Genomic DNA, 18,118 nt, shown 5'->3' on the forward strand with positions numbered 1-18,118 from the left:
CTGGCAGATAAATGCGGTCACGGTGGAAGAGCAATTCGTTGCGGGTTTTCCAGTCAGCTATAGAACTAGGGTTGTCTTGAATTTGTTGTAACAGAGCTGTAGAGTAGGGATCAGATTTGTACTCAGACTGTAAAACTATTGTGTGGTTAAGAACTGGGCCAGAATTGGCCATGCAGTGGGGTTGGGAAATCGTTGCACCCCCTGTAGATGAACGGGACAGGCTGTCGGCCACCGTGTTGGTCTTACCGGCCTTATACGTGATCGTATAGTTAAATCCCAACAATTTGGATAAGAATTGTTGCTGCTCAGGAGTCTGAATGACTTGACTCATCAAGTTATGAAGACTTTTGTGGTCTGTGCGTATGGTAAATGGGGAACCAAGGAGATATTGACGCCATTTACTAATGGCGGAAGTAATCGCAAACATTTCTCTAACATATACCGACTGTCGCTGCATTGCAGGCGATAACTTGCGGCTGTAGAAGGCCAAAGGTTTCTCATTCTGTAACAAGACAACACTGATTCCCACCCCAGAAGCGTCTGTTTCAACTACAAATGGTTGGGAAAAATCGGGTAGGGCCAATATGGGGGCTGTAATGAGATGATTTTTGAGTTCACGGAATGCTTTATCCGCTTCCGTAGACCAAACAAACCCATTTTTAGAGAGCAAATCAGTGATTGGACTAGCAATAGAGGCATATTGCTTAATGAATTTCCTGTAATACCCTGAAATACCCAAAAAGGCCCGCACTTGTGTGGTGTTGGATGGAATGGGCCAGTCCAGAATAGCCTTCAGTTTATCTGGATCAGGGGATACACCACCACCTCTAATAATATGGCCTAGATAAGGAACCTCGAAACAACCAAATGGACATTTCTCCTTTTTGGCATATAGGGAGTGCGCTCTTAAGGTAGTGAGAACAGCCCGCAAATGATCTAGGTGTTGAATTGGGGAAAAGCTATACACCAGTATATCATCGAAGAATATGACTACAAAACGCCGAAGGTAAGCAGAGAATATAGTGTTCATAGTGGCCTGGAAGGTGGAGGGTGCGTTAGATAGACCAAATGGCATTACCAAGAATTCGAAATGGCCATGGTGTGTGCGAAATGCTGTCTTGTGAGAGTCCTCTGGGTGCATACGGATCTGATGATAGCCGGAGCGCAAATCTAATTTAGAAAAAATTGTTGCGCCATGTAACTCATCCAGCAATTCATCAATAGTTGGAATAGGAAATTTGTCTTGCACCGTGAGGGCATTGAGGGCCCTATAATCTACACAGAAGCGCCATGTGCCATCTTTCTTTTTAACCAATAAAACTGGTGAACTGAAAGCTGAGTGACTGTGTTGAATCACCCCAGTGTGCAACATTTCAATCACAAATCGCTCGATTTCACTCTTTTGGCAGTGTAGGTAACGGTAGGGTCGAACTTGCACCGGTTTTGAATTAGGCAAAAGATGAATATGATGGTTATAATCTCTATCCGGAGGTAGAGAGGAAGGTTCCTGGAAGACATCATCGTATTCTTGGAGCATGTGATGCAACCCCGGAATGGTTTCTTCCGTGTCCACTGTGTCATTGTTAACGTTCAATTGGGAAGCAAAACACATTAAACAGGAAGATATGGAGTCATGGCTCATAAGTTTGTGCAATTGGGAAGAACTGATGTGGTTGAGGTTTGTGTCCAGATCCCCTTGAAGTAACACCTGTGAGTTATTGTGAGTAAAGGACATAGTTAGTGCAGCAAAATCCATTACAATTGGGCCCAATGTGGAAAGCCACTGTACCCCCAATACAATATCAGCCCCTTTTAAAGCAATGACATACACATCGATGCTAAATAAATGAGATTGAATGTCAACCGAAACTGACTTGCAAGAGGCAGAACATAACAAAGCATCCCCATTACCCACCCGAACCTTAAAAGGTGGAACAGCCTGTAAAATTAAATGTAAATGGGAAGCCATACGAGCTGTGATAAAGTTATGAGTACTACCTCCATCCACTAGCAATTGAACTGGTTGGCCATGAATTTTACCTTTCAACCTGAATGAGTTAGAAGAGCGATGGCCCAATAAAGCATTAAAGCTAATTTCATGAAAAACCTCTTGGGGAGGTGGTTCGGGTAACTCCACCACGGGCTCTACTTGTTCTGGGGATATATCAGGGGGCTCATCATCAGTCCCTTCTAAATATAGCAACGTAGCACGTCCTTTACATCTATGCCCACGGACAAATGTCTCATCACAATTATAACACAAGTTTTTGTCACGGCGGGCTTGCATTTCTGCAGGTGATAACCGTTTAATGGGAATGGGTGGTAACACTGAAATGGGTTTATGGGTAAGAGGTGGGGGTACTGTATTAATAGGGGTGGCGGAAACTGGTGATGTATTTGGAGTGGAACGTGAGAGCCACGGTTTAGTAGCACGGTTTTCGGTAAATTGATCCTCATAAACTTTTGCATAAGCAAATGCGGAAGACATATCAAGCGGTCTATAAACCAGGACCGCTCTGCGGATTTGAGGTTTCAGTCCCGCAATAAACAAGCTCTTTCTCATGAGAGGAGTGAGATCTGTAGTACGACGAGCAATTAGTTCAAATGCTGTCTGAAACTCAACAACAGATCCAGATTGTTGTAGTTTAGCCAAAGAGCCCAACGGATCCTCGAATTCCGTAGGACCAAAGCGTTGGTTAATAGATCTAACAAAAGTGTGCCAATCTGGAAAATGGCCATGTGTAAACAGTGTCTCAAACCAGCAAGATGCAGGCATGTCCAAGTTAAAAGAAACGAGATCCAAACGATCTTGATCTGGAATTTGATAGTAACGAAAGTACCTGTCCACTGCAAAAAGCCAAGGACCTGGGTCTCCTGAGCTGAATCTGAGGAAATCTATTTTCATAGATCGAATCGGCTGTGGGGAGCGAGAGGGTGAGGCACCCAGTAATCCCACTGGTGGGTTGGTGGTCATGGTTGTCATCTGCTGTTGCATATTTTGAAGCAGAGTGAACACTTCTTGGAACTACCTGGTAAATTCATCCAGCCGTTGAGTCTGGGAAAGCTCAAACGCGTGCTGCCTGTTGTCAAGGACGCGTTCCAGATTAGAAAATTGTAGGTCATGGGCTTGAACTTGGGTAGTAAGATCCTTGAGTCTGGTATTTTCTGCCATAGCACCTCAATGGAAACACCAATGTAACAGGGAAGTTGTAACAGAAATGAGAGAGAAAGGAGAAAGAGAGAAGGGAGAGAGAGTTTGCTGAATTTTTCATATCCTTTTCTGAAGCCGCAAAGGCTATTTGTAATACAATGGGTGTTGAAACCTAACATGAATAACAGTGGATAATCAGAATTGCATAATAAACTGAATTAAACTAATGGGCTCATGTCACAGCTCAGCCCAAAACAAAGTCTTTCAAATATGCTGGACACTTAGTTGCTCTTCCTCTATTGGGCTTCTTTATATTAGGGTCTTTACCAGCCCTAGAACCCGTTACAACCACGGGTAAAGTAATCATAGAAATCATTACCACGAAGAGTTGTTCGTCAGAATGAATAACCATTTGATATACGCAAAAGTCAGTATCCATAACAAAATTACCCATTTAAGCAGTTTAGTAGCCCATGATATAATGATTCGCCGCTTTTTCTCTAGGTATAATTCAAATTTAGCCTCTTTAAAATGACTAGCTAAGTAGTTAATTAGGAGAAATAAATCTCTCATATTAAATAATATGCCTTTGCCATATAAAAATATTGTGTTTATCTTTATTAACATTTATAAATTTTGATAAAATTTTACCTATCTAAGGAATATTAATGTTTACGAAGAGAAACTCTAGTACAAAATTCTCACGTAACCTTGTGTAAAAATCTTATATGAGAGCCTCCATCGGAAACATTAACAATATCTAACATTTTTCCGATAGAAACTTCCTAACAGTGATTGTGCAGAATTAATTCTTATGAGAAAAATGACTATAAATAAAATAAAAGAAGGAATGTTTTATATATGTTGCTCGATTGCAAAATATAATGGTCTATTGTTTACAATAGGCAATTAATTATACTTCCTTATTATTGTTACTGTGTTTGACATCTCGCATTATTATTACCATAATTAAATTTATTAAATAAAATATCAACATAAGAAAATTAAATTGCATGAAACAAAAAGTTTTACTTTACATTGAAATTAAACTACATTCACGTGTACATAACCCCCATCTGATCTGCAAGGAGCATGAAACTCAAAGCAAGAGGTAGCTCTTCTTCCGCAAGTATTGCTCTCACTTAGAATATGTTAAACACAACAATCCCAGTTCCAAGCCAGTAAAACATGGATATCTCCCACAACTGCATTATAATGACGAAACACAAGATCTATACCGTTGACTTGTTGAACTGACTATGAGAGTTTCTATCCACACTAAATTGCCTAGGTACTCAAAAACTATAAATAATTGAGTCTTAGAAATATGTTACTGTAATGACCCGAAATTATTTAAGAAAAAAAAATGGAAACAAAAAAAAAATGTTCAATTTCATCCTCTCTTGATGAAATCAACCATTGGATTTGATGCAATCAACGACAATATATGAAAAAAAATAGTACTAAACTTAAGAAGATGATTGTGTTACTAAATTATCACAGCTCAGCTCCAAACATAACTTGAATTTTTTCTTTTCTTTATTTTTTGTATTTTCTTTGTCATTTTCAAATATTTGGGACAAAATTAGATATTCACAATTACCTAGACGTGGATAAAGAAAATTAACTCTATAATATAACAATAACTCTAGTTATCAACCATCATGGACTCTATGTTACTTGATCTTGCATTATAACCTAACATACTTACCAATTGGACTAAACGCTAATACATAAGTATATATCGTGATTTCTAAACTCATAATAGATTACATAATTAAATGAATTTATAGAAAAAATTTAAGTTACTCATTCAACCCATTTTATAAATTCAAGTACACAATTTAATAGAAGCCAAAAGCCAATAAAATTCCAAGAGTGAATGCTGCCAGCAGGTCATGGAGTAGCAGAAACCTTGTCCATTGAGCACACCACACCAATCTTCTAACCCGATAAACTATTAGGGTCCGTCGGTTCTCATGTTGCTGCTAATGAGAAAAGTTGTAGCAAATTTTTAACACTAGAATACACGTGCGGATCCTAGGATACACGTGCGGATCCTATCAAAACAAAAAAAACTAAAAAAATCCAGGATTCGGACGCGTATCCTGTGTTACTGCAAATTTTCCCTTCTGCAGTCACATAAGAAGTACTTTCCCCAAACTATTATATATTATATAGAGAAACACGGCATGTAACCGCGTGGTGACATCCGGAAACTCGACTTTGCTACTGAAAAGAGACAAATTTACCAAATTATAAAATGAAAACTCAATACAAAATTTCCATTTCAAAATGATATAATAAATATCTCTCCTATTGCTGGGATATTTAATATGTCAAGTGTTTTTTTGAATTATTTTATTAATTGTAACTATCCTAATGTATCTCCTAATCTTAAAGATCAGTTCATGTGAACATGTTTTGAATATATAGCTTGTATATATTATGTACTTGTACATCTTTTGTATCATGTGAATGGAATCATCTTTCTCTAAACCTCTTTGCCGATAATTAGAGTTTTTTTGGGTAGATAGGCTTGGTATATGAATTGCAAAAGGGAGAGCCCCTTAAGACCAAAACAAGAAATAGATAAACGAGAAAACAATGGTACGGAATTGTTGGAGAAAAATATCCTAGAGCTTCTCATTCTTTAAAAGCATCATTTTAACTATTCGATCTAGTCATATAGAACTCCTTGGTAGATATATTAATAATATAGTCTAATAGTATGTTTACATACAAATTCAATAAGTGAAAACACGATTATTTGAGTTTATATAGGCTGAAGCACAAACTGTTGATCATTTCAAATTTGATGTCTCTTGATGTAATACTTAAAGCACCTCAAAATCATTCTCTTTTAAACTCATTACCTCCAACACTCCTCACATGCATGATTAAAAAATTATATTAGATGTTTGAGTTTCTAATTATTAAATTCAAGTCAACCTTTTGACCTAAAAACTAAATTTAGTACATGGAATAGTGATTTTATAAAATAAGAATAAAAAAAATCAAAAAGTAATTATGCATAAGTATTCAAAAGTAATTGCAAAATATATAAGGTATTATTTAAAAAATAAAAAATGTGTATGTACACGTGAATCACATCCTCTCATCTACCAAAACTTTTCAACTCAGAAGAGGGATTCTTTATTCCAATAAAAAAACTCAATGGTAACCCTCCTAAGTAACACAAACCACAAGTCAAACCAAGCATTTATTATGCACGATATATTTTTTTAGGTGAAGTATGGGCAACATCTTAACATAAATAATGGACCTCTTGATCGCCGGCATCATAATGGACCTCTTGAAGTAGAAAAGATTTTTCTAAATTAAATTTGTTTCTGAAGTAAAAAAATTAAGAGTATATTTATCTTTAGATTTTAATGAGTTAAACTTATGATGTATTTCAAATTAAATTAATAATAAATATATATTATTATATATATATATATAAGTTTATTTTAAAAGAGTCTTATTCTTATCACTTTATGAAAAAATCAATTTTTAGTCGCGCACTCATTTTCTTGTCCAATTCAGCAATAAAATTGCAATTTTCTAAATTATTTTATGTAAATTGCTGAAAAAAATTGTGCCCTGCGCCCCTGCCTGTTTAGAAAATAAAAGTATATATAAATAATAGAATGTTGATGTACGGTAAAGTTTGTATGAAAGCAAAACAAGTAAATTCACCTTCCTGATTGAACAGTTTAGTGCCTTCCCAACGACACATGGTATCCGAGGGTGGAATGTGCAAACATAATTTGCGTAACTTGAAAAAAGGGTATTAGGTTGGACACGAGGGAATGAGTAGGGATGGCAAAACATGACCGCGAATCAAATTCGTGTCATGTTTAGTTTGACTTACAGGTCAAACTGTCCAACTCAAATACAATAGATTTTTGTTTTCGAGTCAAAAATTAAAATTCGAACAAGACTTGCCACTTGTCGCAAGTGATGCGAGTTGAATTGTCAAAATTGAAAATATGATTTTTTTAATAAAAATTAAAAATAAAAGGAAAAGATCTTAATAAAATACACGAGTTGACTCGTGATCCACGATGCATGACCCATAACTGAGGTATGTTAAAATCACCAAAATTTTAACATTTTTATATTTTTTGACAAAAATATTGCGTGGTGACATGCGGGTCATGTGGGTAAACCCGTGATATGACACACACGACACGTCACTATTTCGTGTCATTTACCCAAACCCTCACATGACCCGTTTTATCCCATGAGTTGACACGACCTGTATTTTGACATGTCATGTCGCGGGTCATGATATATTGTTCCTTCCTACAAATGAGCAAGTTTGATTTGTGCATTATTCTCGCCATTAATTAATTATGATAACAATGTGATTAAGTTTAACCAACATGTGAGAGGTATACAATGTATTGCAAACGTAATTCTTGGGTAGTCCTTGTGGGAGGGGTTATACTTACCACCACAAAAGTTTATCACCCTTACAATCAACTTAATCAACGTTAGATCAAAATTAAATTTAATGGCTCACAATCAATTCTTATAATCCTAATTTTTACTCTTCGCCTTCTCTCTCACATTCTCTTTAAATCTGATAACTCTCTCTTCACCCTTTCTCTTTCGCAGTCAAAATTTATTCCAGTGGTCACTGATCAGTTTTGCTGATCTTTGCCGTCTCATCTTGTTCACAAGATTGTACGAACTGAAGCCAAAAAAAGTGAATGTTTACTACAAGTAATGATTTTTATTCTGGTTTATATGCTTCTACATCAATGAAGGGTTGTCTTATGGCATGATCACCGTGCGTTTCATCGGATTTCCCCTCGGCATTGACGGAGCCACTTGTCTGTCAGTTGGTGCCTTGGTACAAGCTAATTTTTAAAAATGGTACAAATTTTCTTCAAAAATTATGATATATTCTTAATACTGATTGATTTTTAAAAATAATACAACCTTGACACTAGTTGAATTATACTTGTTACATCTTTTAGCACTGACTGAATTTTTCTTCTGGCTTCGCCACTACCTTTTGGGTTTTTGAGGGTTTCAGATTTCCCTTCTAGTTTTTAGATATGATAGTATTTGAGAATAATAGATGATAGAAATAATTAAATATTTCAAAAAATGAAATAAAAGTGGGCCAAAATAAAAAATCATATATCTGTTGATTTGTATTCAAAGAAAATTGTAGGACACTAAATCTTGTGATGGGTAGTCCTTGACGGATGCAATGTATTGCAAACGTAATTTTCAAATACATTAGTTTAATAATGTTCGAGGGAAAAATATATTTGAAGAATATGAAACGGTGGAGATTGGCGAAACTAATCAGTGACCACTGGAATAAATTTTGACGACGGAAAAGAAAGGGTAGAAAGAGAATTGTCAGATCTTCAGCTTTGAAAAAGCTTATTTATTAAAAAGACACTTTCACGAGAATTGTCAGATCTTCAGCTTTGAAAAAGCTTATTTATTAAAAAGACACTTTCACAAGGCCTGGCCTATAAGCCTACAGACCGATCTATATTGTGCTATTTATTTTAAATAAAATAAAACAGAATAAGTATGGCTTGAAAAAAAATAAAAGATATAAATTTAATCAATTATAATTATTTATAACTTAATTATATTCGATTATATTTTAATAGAAATCTAACTTTATTTCTTATATAGGAGGAACCAATATATCAACATGTTAAATTGTGTATATGAATATATTAAAAGGTTTTTAAGAGAGATTATACTTACTACAAACATCATGATGTGTTGTTGGATTCATGTAATTATTTTAATTTACATAGTATGGATTTGTTTGTTGGATCTGATGAAATATTTGTTATTTAGTTTGAGCATTTTGCTTTTGAAAAATGACTTTAATGCAGATTGTATGAATTTTGTTGTGATTCATGATTCTGTTTGGACGTTGAAATTATGATTTTTTGTTTAGCAACAAAATTTGAGTATTTTGTAAAGTTGATTCATGGTTCTGTTTGTAAGTTAAAAATTAACAGACTAATGGGCTAAGCCAGACTATTTGTTTTTTTATAAACGGACCAAGTCAGGCTAACAGTTAGATTCGTAATAGACTTGGGCTAGGCCAAATTGAAATTTTTTGACGTAGGCTTGGGCTTTTCGGAGCAAAGCTTGGCCCAGCCCAGCCCACTTTCACCCCTAATGAAGAGTAAAAATTAGGATTATAAGAACTAATTGTGAGCCATTAGATTTAATTCTGGTCTTACGGTGATTAAGTTGGTTATAAGGGTTGTAAACTTTTATGGTGAGTACAACACCTCCCTTTCCCATATATTATTTATCTTAATTAATTATGATTACACGGTGATTAAATCAATTAGCATGTGATGAGCATTTGAATTAATTAAACGCTGGTTATTTACGGCAACAAATTTGAATTTCCAATTAGCAAAGTCTTAAAAACTATTTTCGATATTTTATTTATCTCAATGGATTATGGTAATAACATAATTAAGTTTGATTAGCATATGATGAGCATTTGAATTATCATACTTGATAGAATTTGATTAGCTTTAGTATTTAAAGAAATGATTTTATCAATTAGAATCTTGGTATTTAAAGTCATTTATGGAAAACAATAATGTATTTAAATGAGACCTTGAACTGAGAACAAGTAATTTAAAAATAAAAAAATGGGTTTACCAAAAAAAAAAAGCAAAAAACAAAAGAATGGCACATGTATGATTCCAAATCAATTTTAGGAGCATCATTCTCCCCTCAAATCGATTACCACACATTATCATAAGCCAGTTATAAGAACATTATCCTCCCTTCGGATCAACTATCATAGGTGGCAAATGAATAATTACTAATAATATTTTAGAGCAACAATTTAAATTTAAAACAATGATGTTTGGACTTTTGATAAAGAAATAAATATTTGAATTATCATGATTAATCAAATTGATTCACCTCCTTATTATAATGAACTAACATAAATAATACAAAATATTTACACAATAATATAGAAGTAAAATTCTTTCACCTTAGTTAAAGGATCAATCATCCAAAAAGTTTACCTTTTTCACCAGACAATCACTTGGGGCCACGAGAAACAACCCAAACCCAACTTTCCGTTTTCCAACAGGAATAAGAAAATAAAATTGACAACAGACAACGGAGAAGGCATATAATAGATAATAATATTTACGACTGTGTGTGGAGCATGCTTTTGGCGTTGAACTAAATAGCCAAGTGGGTCCCACCTCACATTGGGTGGCCTTTCCTCGGCAGCAACTAACCACGTGTTGTTCGAGAAACACACAATCACAAAATACTCGCCATTTCTCCATTCCATTTCCTCAATCACAGTTTTAAATTATAACCTACAAATTATATTTATTAACAGTAATTAATTAATTATAATAATAATCATTACTTAATATATTCATAAAAAAGGTACACACGAAAAGGCAAAGAAAAAGGAAATCAATTAAATAAATAAGGAAGGAAGGAAAGAAAGAAACAACGTGTTGTTACATCTGTACACAGTCCAATTTCCATTTCCATTTTCCAATTCCAATTCCAATTCCAATTCCGTGTGCCCTGCCCACTCATCACACCAGACCGACCACGCCCCAATTCCTGCCAATACTAGGGTTTTGCTCTCTATCACGCAACTCATGTTCTCCATTTCTTGATTCTCTCCCTTCGATTCGATTCCCTTTTTGTTCCTATGGAACAACAGCACCCGGAAACAACAACCACCACCGCTGCGGCGGAGCTCGTGAGCGGTGGTTTAAAGAATTTAGAGAAGTCGGAGAAGCTCGTCGGTGTCCCTGTCAAGCCCGCTCGCGATGTTGACATGGCGGAGAGAGACGATGGTTGTTGCCACGTGACCGTTTTGAAAAGGAAGCGTGGTCGTCCAGCTAAGAGCCTTACGAAAACGAAAACGAAAACGACTCCTCCGTCGAAGGACGACGAAGATGTTTGTTTTATATGCTTCGATGGCGGCAGCCTCGTTCTCTGTGATCGCCGGTGAGTCATCATTCTTCATTCCGATAATATAGGAATTTTTTTTGCTACTTTACTTTGGACTCCGTGTGTATAATTGCTCACTATTTGGCACTTTGTGTTTATAAATTCTATCTCTACTTGGCTTTTAGCTTGCAATTAAGGTCGCTCATGCGTTATTCGGTTACAATCGTTCGAGTTTTCATTTTTTTTTTCCTCTCTTCATTTCCCTATTTTTAGGGGTTGCCCTAAAGCGTATCATCCCGCGTGTATTAAGCGAGACGAGGCTTTCTTCCAATCAAAGGCCAAATGGAATTGTGGTATGTTGCTTCTTAAGCTGCGTTTGTTGTTCACCTGTCTTACTTAGCTTGCATACCTGTTCGTTACTAACATGCAAGTGGATCTCATTTGGCTAGCTTCGTATGTTCTTTGAAATGTACTTGGAATAATATAAATGTTGGTTACACTTACATTCTGTATACATTGCCATCCATACAAATTAAGGAGTTTTAATTAAAATTTAAGTTACAAAATCATATACTTATTCACCTGTATGGGGTTTAGAGATATTTGAATTAATTTAAAATTTTAATATTAAAAGTAATTAACTTACTATTGTTCAAATAAGATCTAATCATTTGTCAATGAAATCTGACGTTAAACTTTATAAAATTCAAATATATATATAAAACAATAGGGTTGATTCACTGATGACACAATTGTATCAAGGGAACATTAATTTGGAGGGGGGAAATTCATGTACAATTGACATTGGCTCCACTTGCATAGATTGTGATTTATATAAATACTAAATAGATTTCCTATTCTTTGTGTTTTTGCCACAAACATTTTCATAGATGTTTTAGATTATACCGAACCAACTCTATATTCTCCTATGCTATTCATTTATTATCTCTTTTAATGGAGTCTCGCAATTATTACATTTGCCAATTTTTGCACACTCGCTCCTTATATTTGAGAAGTCAATCTCATCTATTTGTTTTGGATTTTAATATTTTAATATGTATTAAATGGCATAGCTTTCCTTTAATAACCATTCATTTTTGTACTACTTAGGTTGGCATATATGTAGCGTATGTGGGAAGGCATCCCATTATATGTGCTATACTTGTACGTATTCTTTGTGCAAGAGATGTACAAAGGATGCTGATTTTGTCTGTGTCAGAGGAAATAAAGGTTTATGTGGAATATGCACGAGGACTATAATGCTGATTGAAAACAGTGCCCAGGGAAATAAGGCAATGGTATGTCAAACTTTCTTATATATGCGTGTACACAAGTACTATTTCCCTCTCACTTTTCCCTCTCTTTTGTGTGCTAGGGAGAGAGAAAAAGAGAGGGGGGAGCGGGTTGCTTGATGTTGAGTTAATGATATATGAAAGCATGATGGTCTAATTTTTGTATTTTTTCTTTCCTTGTGCTACTATTATAGTGTGAAGTGGATTTTGATGACAGAAGCAGCTGGGAGTATCTTTTCAAGGTGTATTGGATTTATTTGAAAGAGAAGCTATCTTTAACGTTTGATGAGCTCCTTCGTGCTAAAAGCCCATGGAAAGGTGCTACTCCTATGAGTTGTATGGTTGAAACTCCTCAAGAATTTTTTCTTCTTAAAAATGACAAAGTTTCTGGTTATGAGAACTCCAGTATAGACACAGAATCAAATAATTCGAAAAACAAGAAGTCTAAGAGAGGAGATAAACATAGACATATTTGTGATGGTGTCTTGAATGATATTGGATGCAGTACACAAGACTTAACCCATATCCGTGAGCCAACTGGGAGTATATCTATAATAAAGAACCAAATTAACCCTAATGTATCAGCAATTGAAAATAGCACTAATGCAGGAGATGTGAGATTAGAAGCGTCTGGTGTTGCAGCGGGCATTTCATTAGTACTTCTCTCTACAGGGATGGAGCAGCCAATTAGTGATTTTGTGGATGATAAATCATGGCATTATCAGGATCCAACTGGGAAGGTTCAGGGACCTTTTTCTATGTTGCAGCTGTCTAAGTGGAATGCAAGTGGACATTTCCCTCCTGATCTCCGAATATGGAAGGTAGATGAGGAACAAGATAACTCTATATTGTTAGCTGATGCACTAAGTGGGAAGTTTTCTAAAAATGTGTCATTGCCATACAACAGCATACAGCTATCTTTGGAGGCCAGTGTTACATTGGATAATAAAGAGAATAGTCAGGATGGTGGGAGCATTGTCACAAGGAACGGAAATCATGCAAACAGCCAAATTGTCGAAGACAGCAGGGAGCAAAGGGTGGAAGATACTTGTACCCAATCTAATGGCAAAGATGAATCTGTTAGGAGCAATGGATGGCACTTTCAGTCTCCTTGTTGGACTGTACAAGCAGATGGGAATAACAATGAGGAACAAAGTGGAATTCTTGAAAGGAAGGAGGAGTCGTCAAAGGGTGAAATTTCTTGTCATGACCGTCCCCATGTATACCCTTCCCTACCTTCAACTACCTTTTCTGAGAAATTGAATGAGAATCCTTCTGATAAATTAAGGGAAGATCATAGGACTGAGGGAAACTCTGAAGATAATGGAAATTGTGGCTCAAACAGGATTTCTGAGGGTCAGAGTAATAGTGTGCAAAGTTGTCAGAAACAATTTGATGGTGAAGAGAATTCTGGGCAATCTTCTGGTCAGAACTGGAGATGCCCTGATGTAGTTCATCCAGCATGTAATACATCTACATGGCAGGCAATATTTGGTGATCCCTTTGATTTTGAAGAATCCGTTTCAGATCTGTTGGCAGAAGTGGAGGCAATGGAGTCACTTGAAGGCATGGAATCTCCCACTTCAATCATGAAATGTGGTGAGGAGTTGACTGACGGTTGCATAACTGATTGTCTCAGTTTTGCACTTGGGCTTAGCCCAATGCATGATGCTGGTAAAGGTGATGCAGTAAGTTCCACAGGCGATTTACACTTACCTTCTCAATCCACAACAGCAGAGGAACCATTTCGGCAAGCAGATGTACACCATCATGCCTCAAGAAGTTCTGAAGTTGAGGTGGGTACAAAGAACATTAGAATTTCATGTAATTACTGGCAATCAGGGTCAGAAAACTCTCTTATTATAGTCTCAAGTAATATGTATTTTGAAAATTTACTTTAAAAGGATTACTTTTAGTCGACAGGAACTCATCTATTAATTTTGTGCAGTCTACTTTCTCAAAGATTAGCTGGAATCCAACCAATCGATATTCCTGGGATCCAAATTGTAAGTTGTTTCTCCACTTCCTTTGCTACGCATAACTATTTTTGCAAGTTCCTATCATATCTTGAATAATTAGAGCTAGCGTTCGTAATTCTTTGAATTTGGATGTTTTGCTTAAATGGTTCTTTGGATTTGCAGATTGACGGACAGATTATGTTTACGACCATTTTTCTTATCTTTTGGCTGCACAAATCTTAGACCCACATGAATCGGAGATCCTGTTTATAACTACATTCTTTGCAAGCAATAACCTCTTGCCTTTCCTTCGTTGTTTGTTTGTTGATGAAGAAAAGCATTAGTGTTGAGTTTCTTGGTAGTCTATACTGCTTGGTAATTTCTTTGAATTTTAAATGTGAAGAAGTTATTAGATTTTGGGAATAGATCCTCCGATATGATGTCATGAAATAGAATTTCAACTATTTAAACATAAATCAATGGAGATAGGAGAAAATATTAAATAAAGAGTAAGAAAAGAATAACCGTTGATTTATATTAAATAGTTGAGAGCTTCTCATATAATCTCACGTCACATGAGATGATTACTTCCCCTGCATTTCCTTGTTAAACAGATCGGGGTTCCTTTTCTGTTCATCAAAATCATGGGATTGAATCGTACAAAAGTAAACAAATTCTTGGATTGAATTAACCCATTATATAATGGATATTATCCAACATGAACAACTTCTGTTATTTATCCAACATGAACAACTTCTGTTATTTATCCTAGGTTCTGCATTTTGATCTACAAACATTTGCACTTGCACGACAGCACGAGTAGGGACAAGAAGCTTGGAATCTGGGTTGGAGCTTGGATTTTGATCCCATGGTGGTCTCGCTCTTAATTGAAAAATGAAAAGTAAAATCATAGAAACCAACTTCTCAACACTTGAAAAAAAATAACAATAAAGTGCAGAATTTTCTTTATAGTGCAGAAATAGTTAGCGCGTTGCAAACAAGGGTTAGACATTCTTGGTCAAATCTTTTGCCTGTACTAGTGGCTTGGTTTTGATTATGAGATTTTCTTATTTGGAAGGTGATATATAAAGTTTTGTAAACTTTATATGAGATTGGTGGTTGTTTTTTCCTAATTAAACTTTCTTTACCAAAAATAATAGTTATTAAATATTTTTAGTTATATAAATAATAAAGTAATCATATTTTTTCTATTAAAGTTATCCATAAATTAAATTCTCTGTTTCTCATTTTGAACCTTTGACATTTAAAAAAAAAGAAAGAATTATGAAGATGCATGTTGAAGTTTGCTGTCACGAGATGAAGATTAGGATGGATTTTGTGCATATACTAGGCTATGAGGTAGCCCTTGATATCTTTTAGATATCTAAGATCAATATTTAATAAGGGGAATATGTTGATGATCATATAAATCATAAAACCATAGTTGGTTGGATCAAATAACCAAATGCATAAGGGTTTTTATGTGATCGCAAAATTTTTATGATGTCCAAAGAAAAATTCCATAGAATAAAAAAAAATGGTTTAATGATAACGGAGCTGAATGTTGGCTAATACATAGTTAAATTGAACATAAAATAGGAGTAATAAAAATGGAAATGTTAAGGTAAATGTGCTGAAGATATTCAATAAAAGGTAAGAGTAGTATTGGTTGCTAAAAAAGTGAGAGAATATAGATTAAGATGTTTTGGATATATTATTTGAAAGCCACTATATACTCTAGTCAAAACCTATGATGCACGGACACCGACACGGGATACGGGACACGACACGACACTCCGACACGTTAATTCTAAAAAATGCTAAATTTCGACACGTTGGGACACGTTTTGATATTAAATAATATTTATAATATATATAATATAGTTTACATTTAATACATATACCAACTCATAATAAGTCATATAAATTATTTATTTTGCATAAAAGAATACAGAATTTTATGGAAATTCTTTTTCTTCATCTAAGAATGAAGAAGGGAGGTGGAATACAGCTGGACAATCTTCATTTACTTTTATTTTATATAATTCCATTCTGGTTCTCTTGTCTTTTTCGGCATTTTGGCTCTACTTTGGAATTTTGGCTCTACTTTCGGACTTTCAGCATTTGTCCGAGTCGGTCGAACCATTCCCGTAGCACTGCTCTGTTCTCCATTTCTCCACTCTTGCTGCTTGCTAGTTGCTACCTTGATCAAAACAAAACAAAACAAATTAAAATGAAAAGAGTTTTCACAGCTCACAACGGCGTCAACACAAAAGAGCAACAGTTGAAATCAAGATCCAAAAAAACTTACCGGGTTTCTAATTCGGACTGAAGAGTAGACGACGAGCATAGGAAGAAGAGCCGAAGGCCAACGAAGAAGAAGAGGAGTAGCTCCAGCTTGAAGAGAGCAGAACTTAACGGGTTCTCCATTTCTAGACTTTTCAATTTTTATTTTTTTAAATTGTAATTTTATTTTATTTTTACAAAAAAATGTCAAAACGTGTCCGAAAACGTGTCCAAATACGTTGACTGCGTGTCGGATTCGGTCAAAATCGCGTGTCCCTCTAGTCAACGTGTCCCAAAAAGTTGACCACGTGTCGGACGCGTGTCCAAACGTGTCGGACACGCAATTTTCTCCAACAAACCCGTGTCCATGCTTCAGAGGTCAAAACCAAAGTTTGCTACAAAGAGTATGACACAAAAATAGCAAGACTTCAGTTGAAACTTACTTGAGGAAAAGTAGTAAAATAAGGTGTAATGAAGTAGAAATAAATTTACAGATTATGTGTCTTAAGACAGTGGAGAAAATTACCAATGTAAAGAGATAGACCAATTTTTTGTGATGTTCCAAATGGTCATTTTCGTATGCTATGATTCCATGCATATACTAGGATAATAGGTATCCAAAAAAGATTTTAGATATATGGAATCAATGTTTCACAAGGAGGGAGAGGTTGATGAGGTTGTAAACCATGGAATTAGAGTAGGTTGAATAAAATAGAACAGTGCATCAAGATATTTATGTGATTGCAAAATCCCTCCAAGGCTAAAAAAAAATTATATAGAATAATTGTAAATGTTGTCTTCTTATATTGAGTGGGATGTTGGTCAACATATAGACAAAATGAACATAAAATGAAAATAGTGGAAATGAGAATATTAAGGTGGATGTGATGAAGATATTCATTAAAAGATGTGAATAATATCAATTGCTCAAAGGATGAGAGAACTGTTAGGTGATGTTCGTCGATTAATGTTGGCACGTACTCTCATTTAACGAGGTGCATGACTCAAGGGCACAACCACCTCATCCACCTAATGATTAAAGAAGATTCTCGAAGAATGTGGAGAGTTTCCCTCTCCCTTATATAAACCCCATCAAATCATTTGTATTTTGGTTAGATTGTGGAAAAGTTCTTTGAATACCTATAAAGAGAAGCTTGAGTATTAGACCTCTTTAGGAAAGTTTAAGCGTACCACTATTTTTGGTGAAGTTTGATTATTTGTATCTCATTATTTACATAGTGAAAATTTGATTCTGCACTAGTGTCACATGTATTTTTACTTCTTCACATTTGACTGTGTTCTTCTCTCTCTCCTCTGTGTTCTTCTTATTAAACTTTCTTTACCGACATTCAATTAACATTAAATATTTTTAGTTATATAAATAATAAAGTAATAATATTTTTCTATTAAAGTTATCTATGAATTAAATCCTTTGTTTCTCATTTAGAACCTTTGACATTTAAAAAAAATAAATCGAA

The 18,118-nt window shown here is 35.1% G+C and overlaps 1 protein-coding gene across 1 annotated transcript; it reads left to right on the top strand.

Annotated features, from left to right (window-relative positions):
- The first annotated feature begins 10,646 nt into the window (after nucleotides 1-10,646).
- Nucleotides 10,647-14,781, top strand: LOC133291390 (zinc finger CCCH domain-containing protein 44-like). Its single transcript, XM_061489651.1, has 6 exons — nucleotides 10,647-11,161; nucleotides 11,378-11,457; nucleotides 12,215-12,402; nucleotides 12,591-14,192; nucleotides 14,345-14,402; nucleotides 14,538-14,781. Exons 1-6 carry the CDS (start codon nucleotides 10,860-10,862, stop codon nucleotides 14,540-14,542), a joined length of 2,235 nt encoding a protein of 744 aa, XP_061345635.1. The 5' UTR covers nucleotides 10,647-10,859; the 3' UTR covers nucleotides 14,543-14,781.
- The last annotated feature ends 3,337 nt before the right edge of the window (nucleotides 14,782-18,118 follow it).

The sequence above is a fragment of the Gastrolobium bilobum genome, unplaced genomic scaffold (assembly GCF_033153095.1).
Source record: "Gastrolobium bilobum isolate Gb01-03AN ecotype WA unplaced genomic scaffold, APGP_CSIRO_Gbil_v1 utg12132, whole genome shotgun sequence".
In the NCBI taxonomy this organism is placed as follows: domain Eukaryota; kingdom Viridiplantae; phylum Streptophyta; class Magnoliopsida; order Fabales; family Fabaceae; genus Gastrolobium; species Gastrolobium bilobum.

Excerpts from the sequence above, each read along its gene's own strand:
- LOC133291390 (XM_061489651.1), top strand. The coding sequence starts at position 10,860 with ATGGAACAACAGCACCCGGAAACAACAACCACCACCGCTGCGGCGGAG. Across the intron at positions 11,458-12,214 it reads AAAGGCCAAATGGAATTGTG|GTTGGCATATATGTAGCGTA; the intron begins GTATGTTGCTTC and ends TGTACTACTTAG. Across the intron at positions 14,193-14,344 it reads CAAGAAGTTCTGAAGTTGAG|TCTACTTTCTCAAAGATTAG; the intron begins GTGGGTACAAAG and ends AATTTTGTGCAG.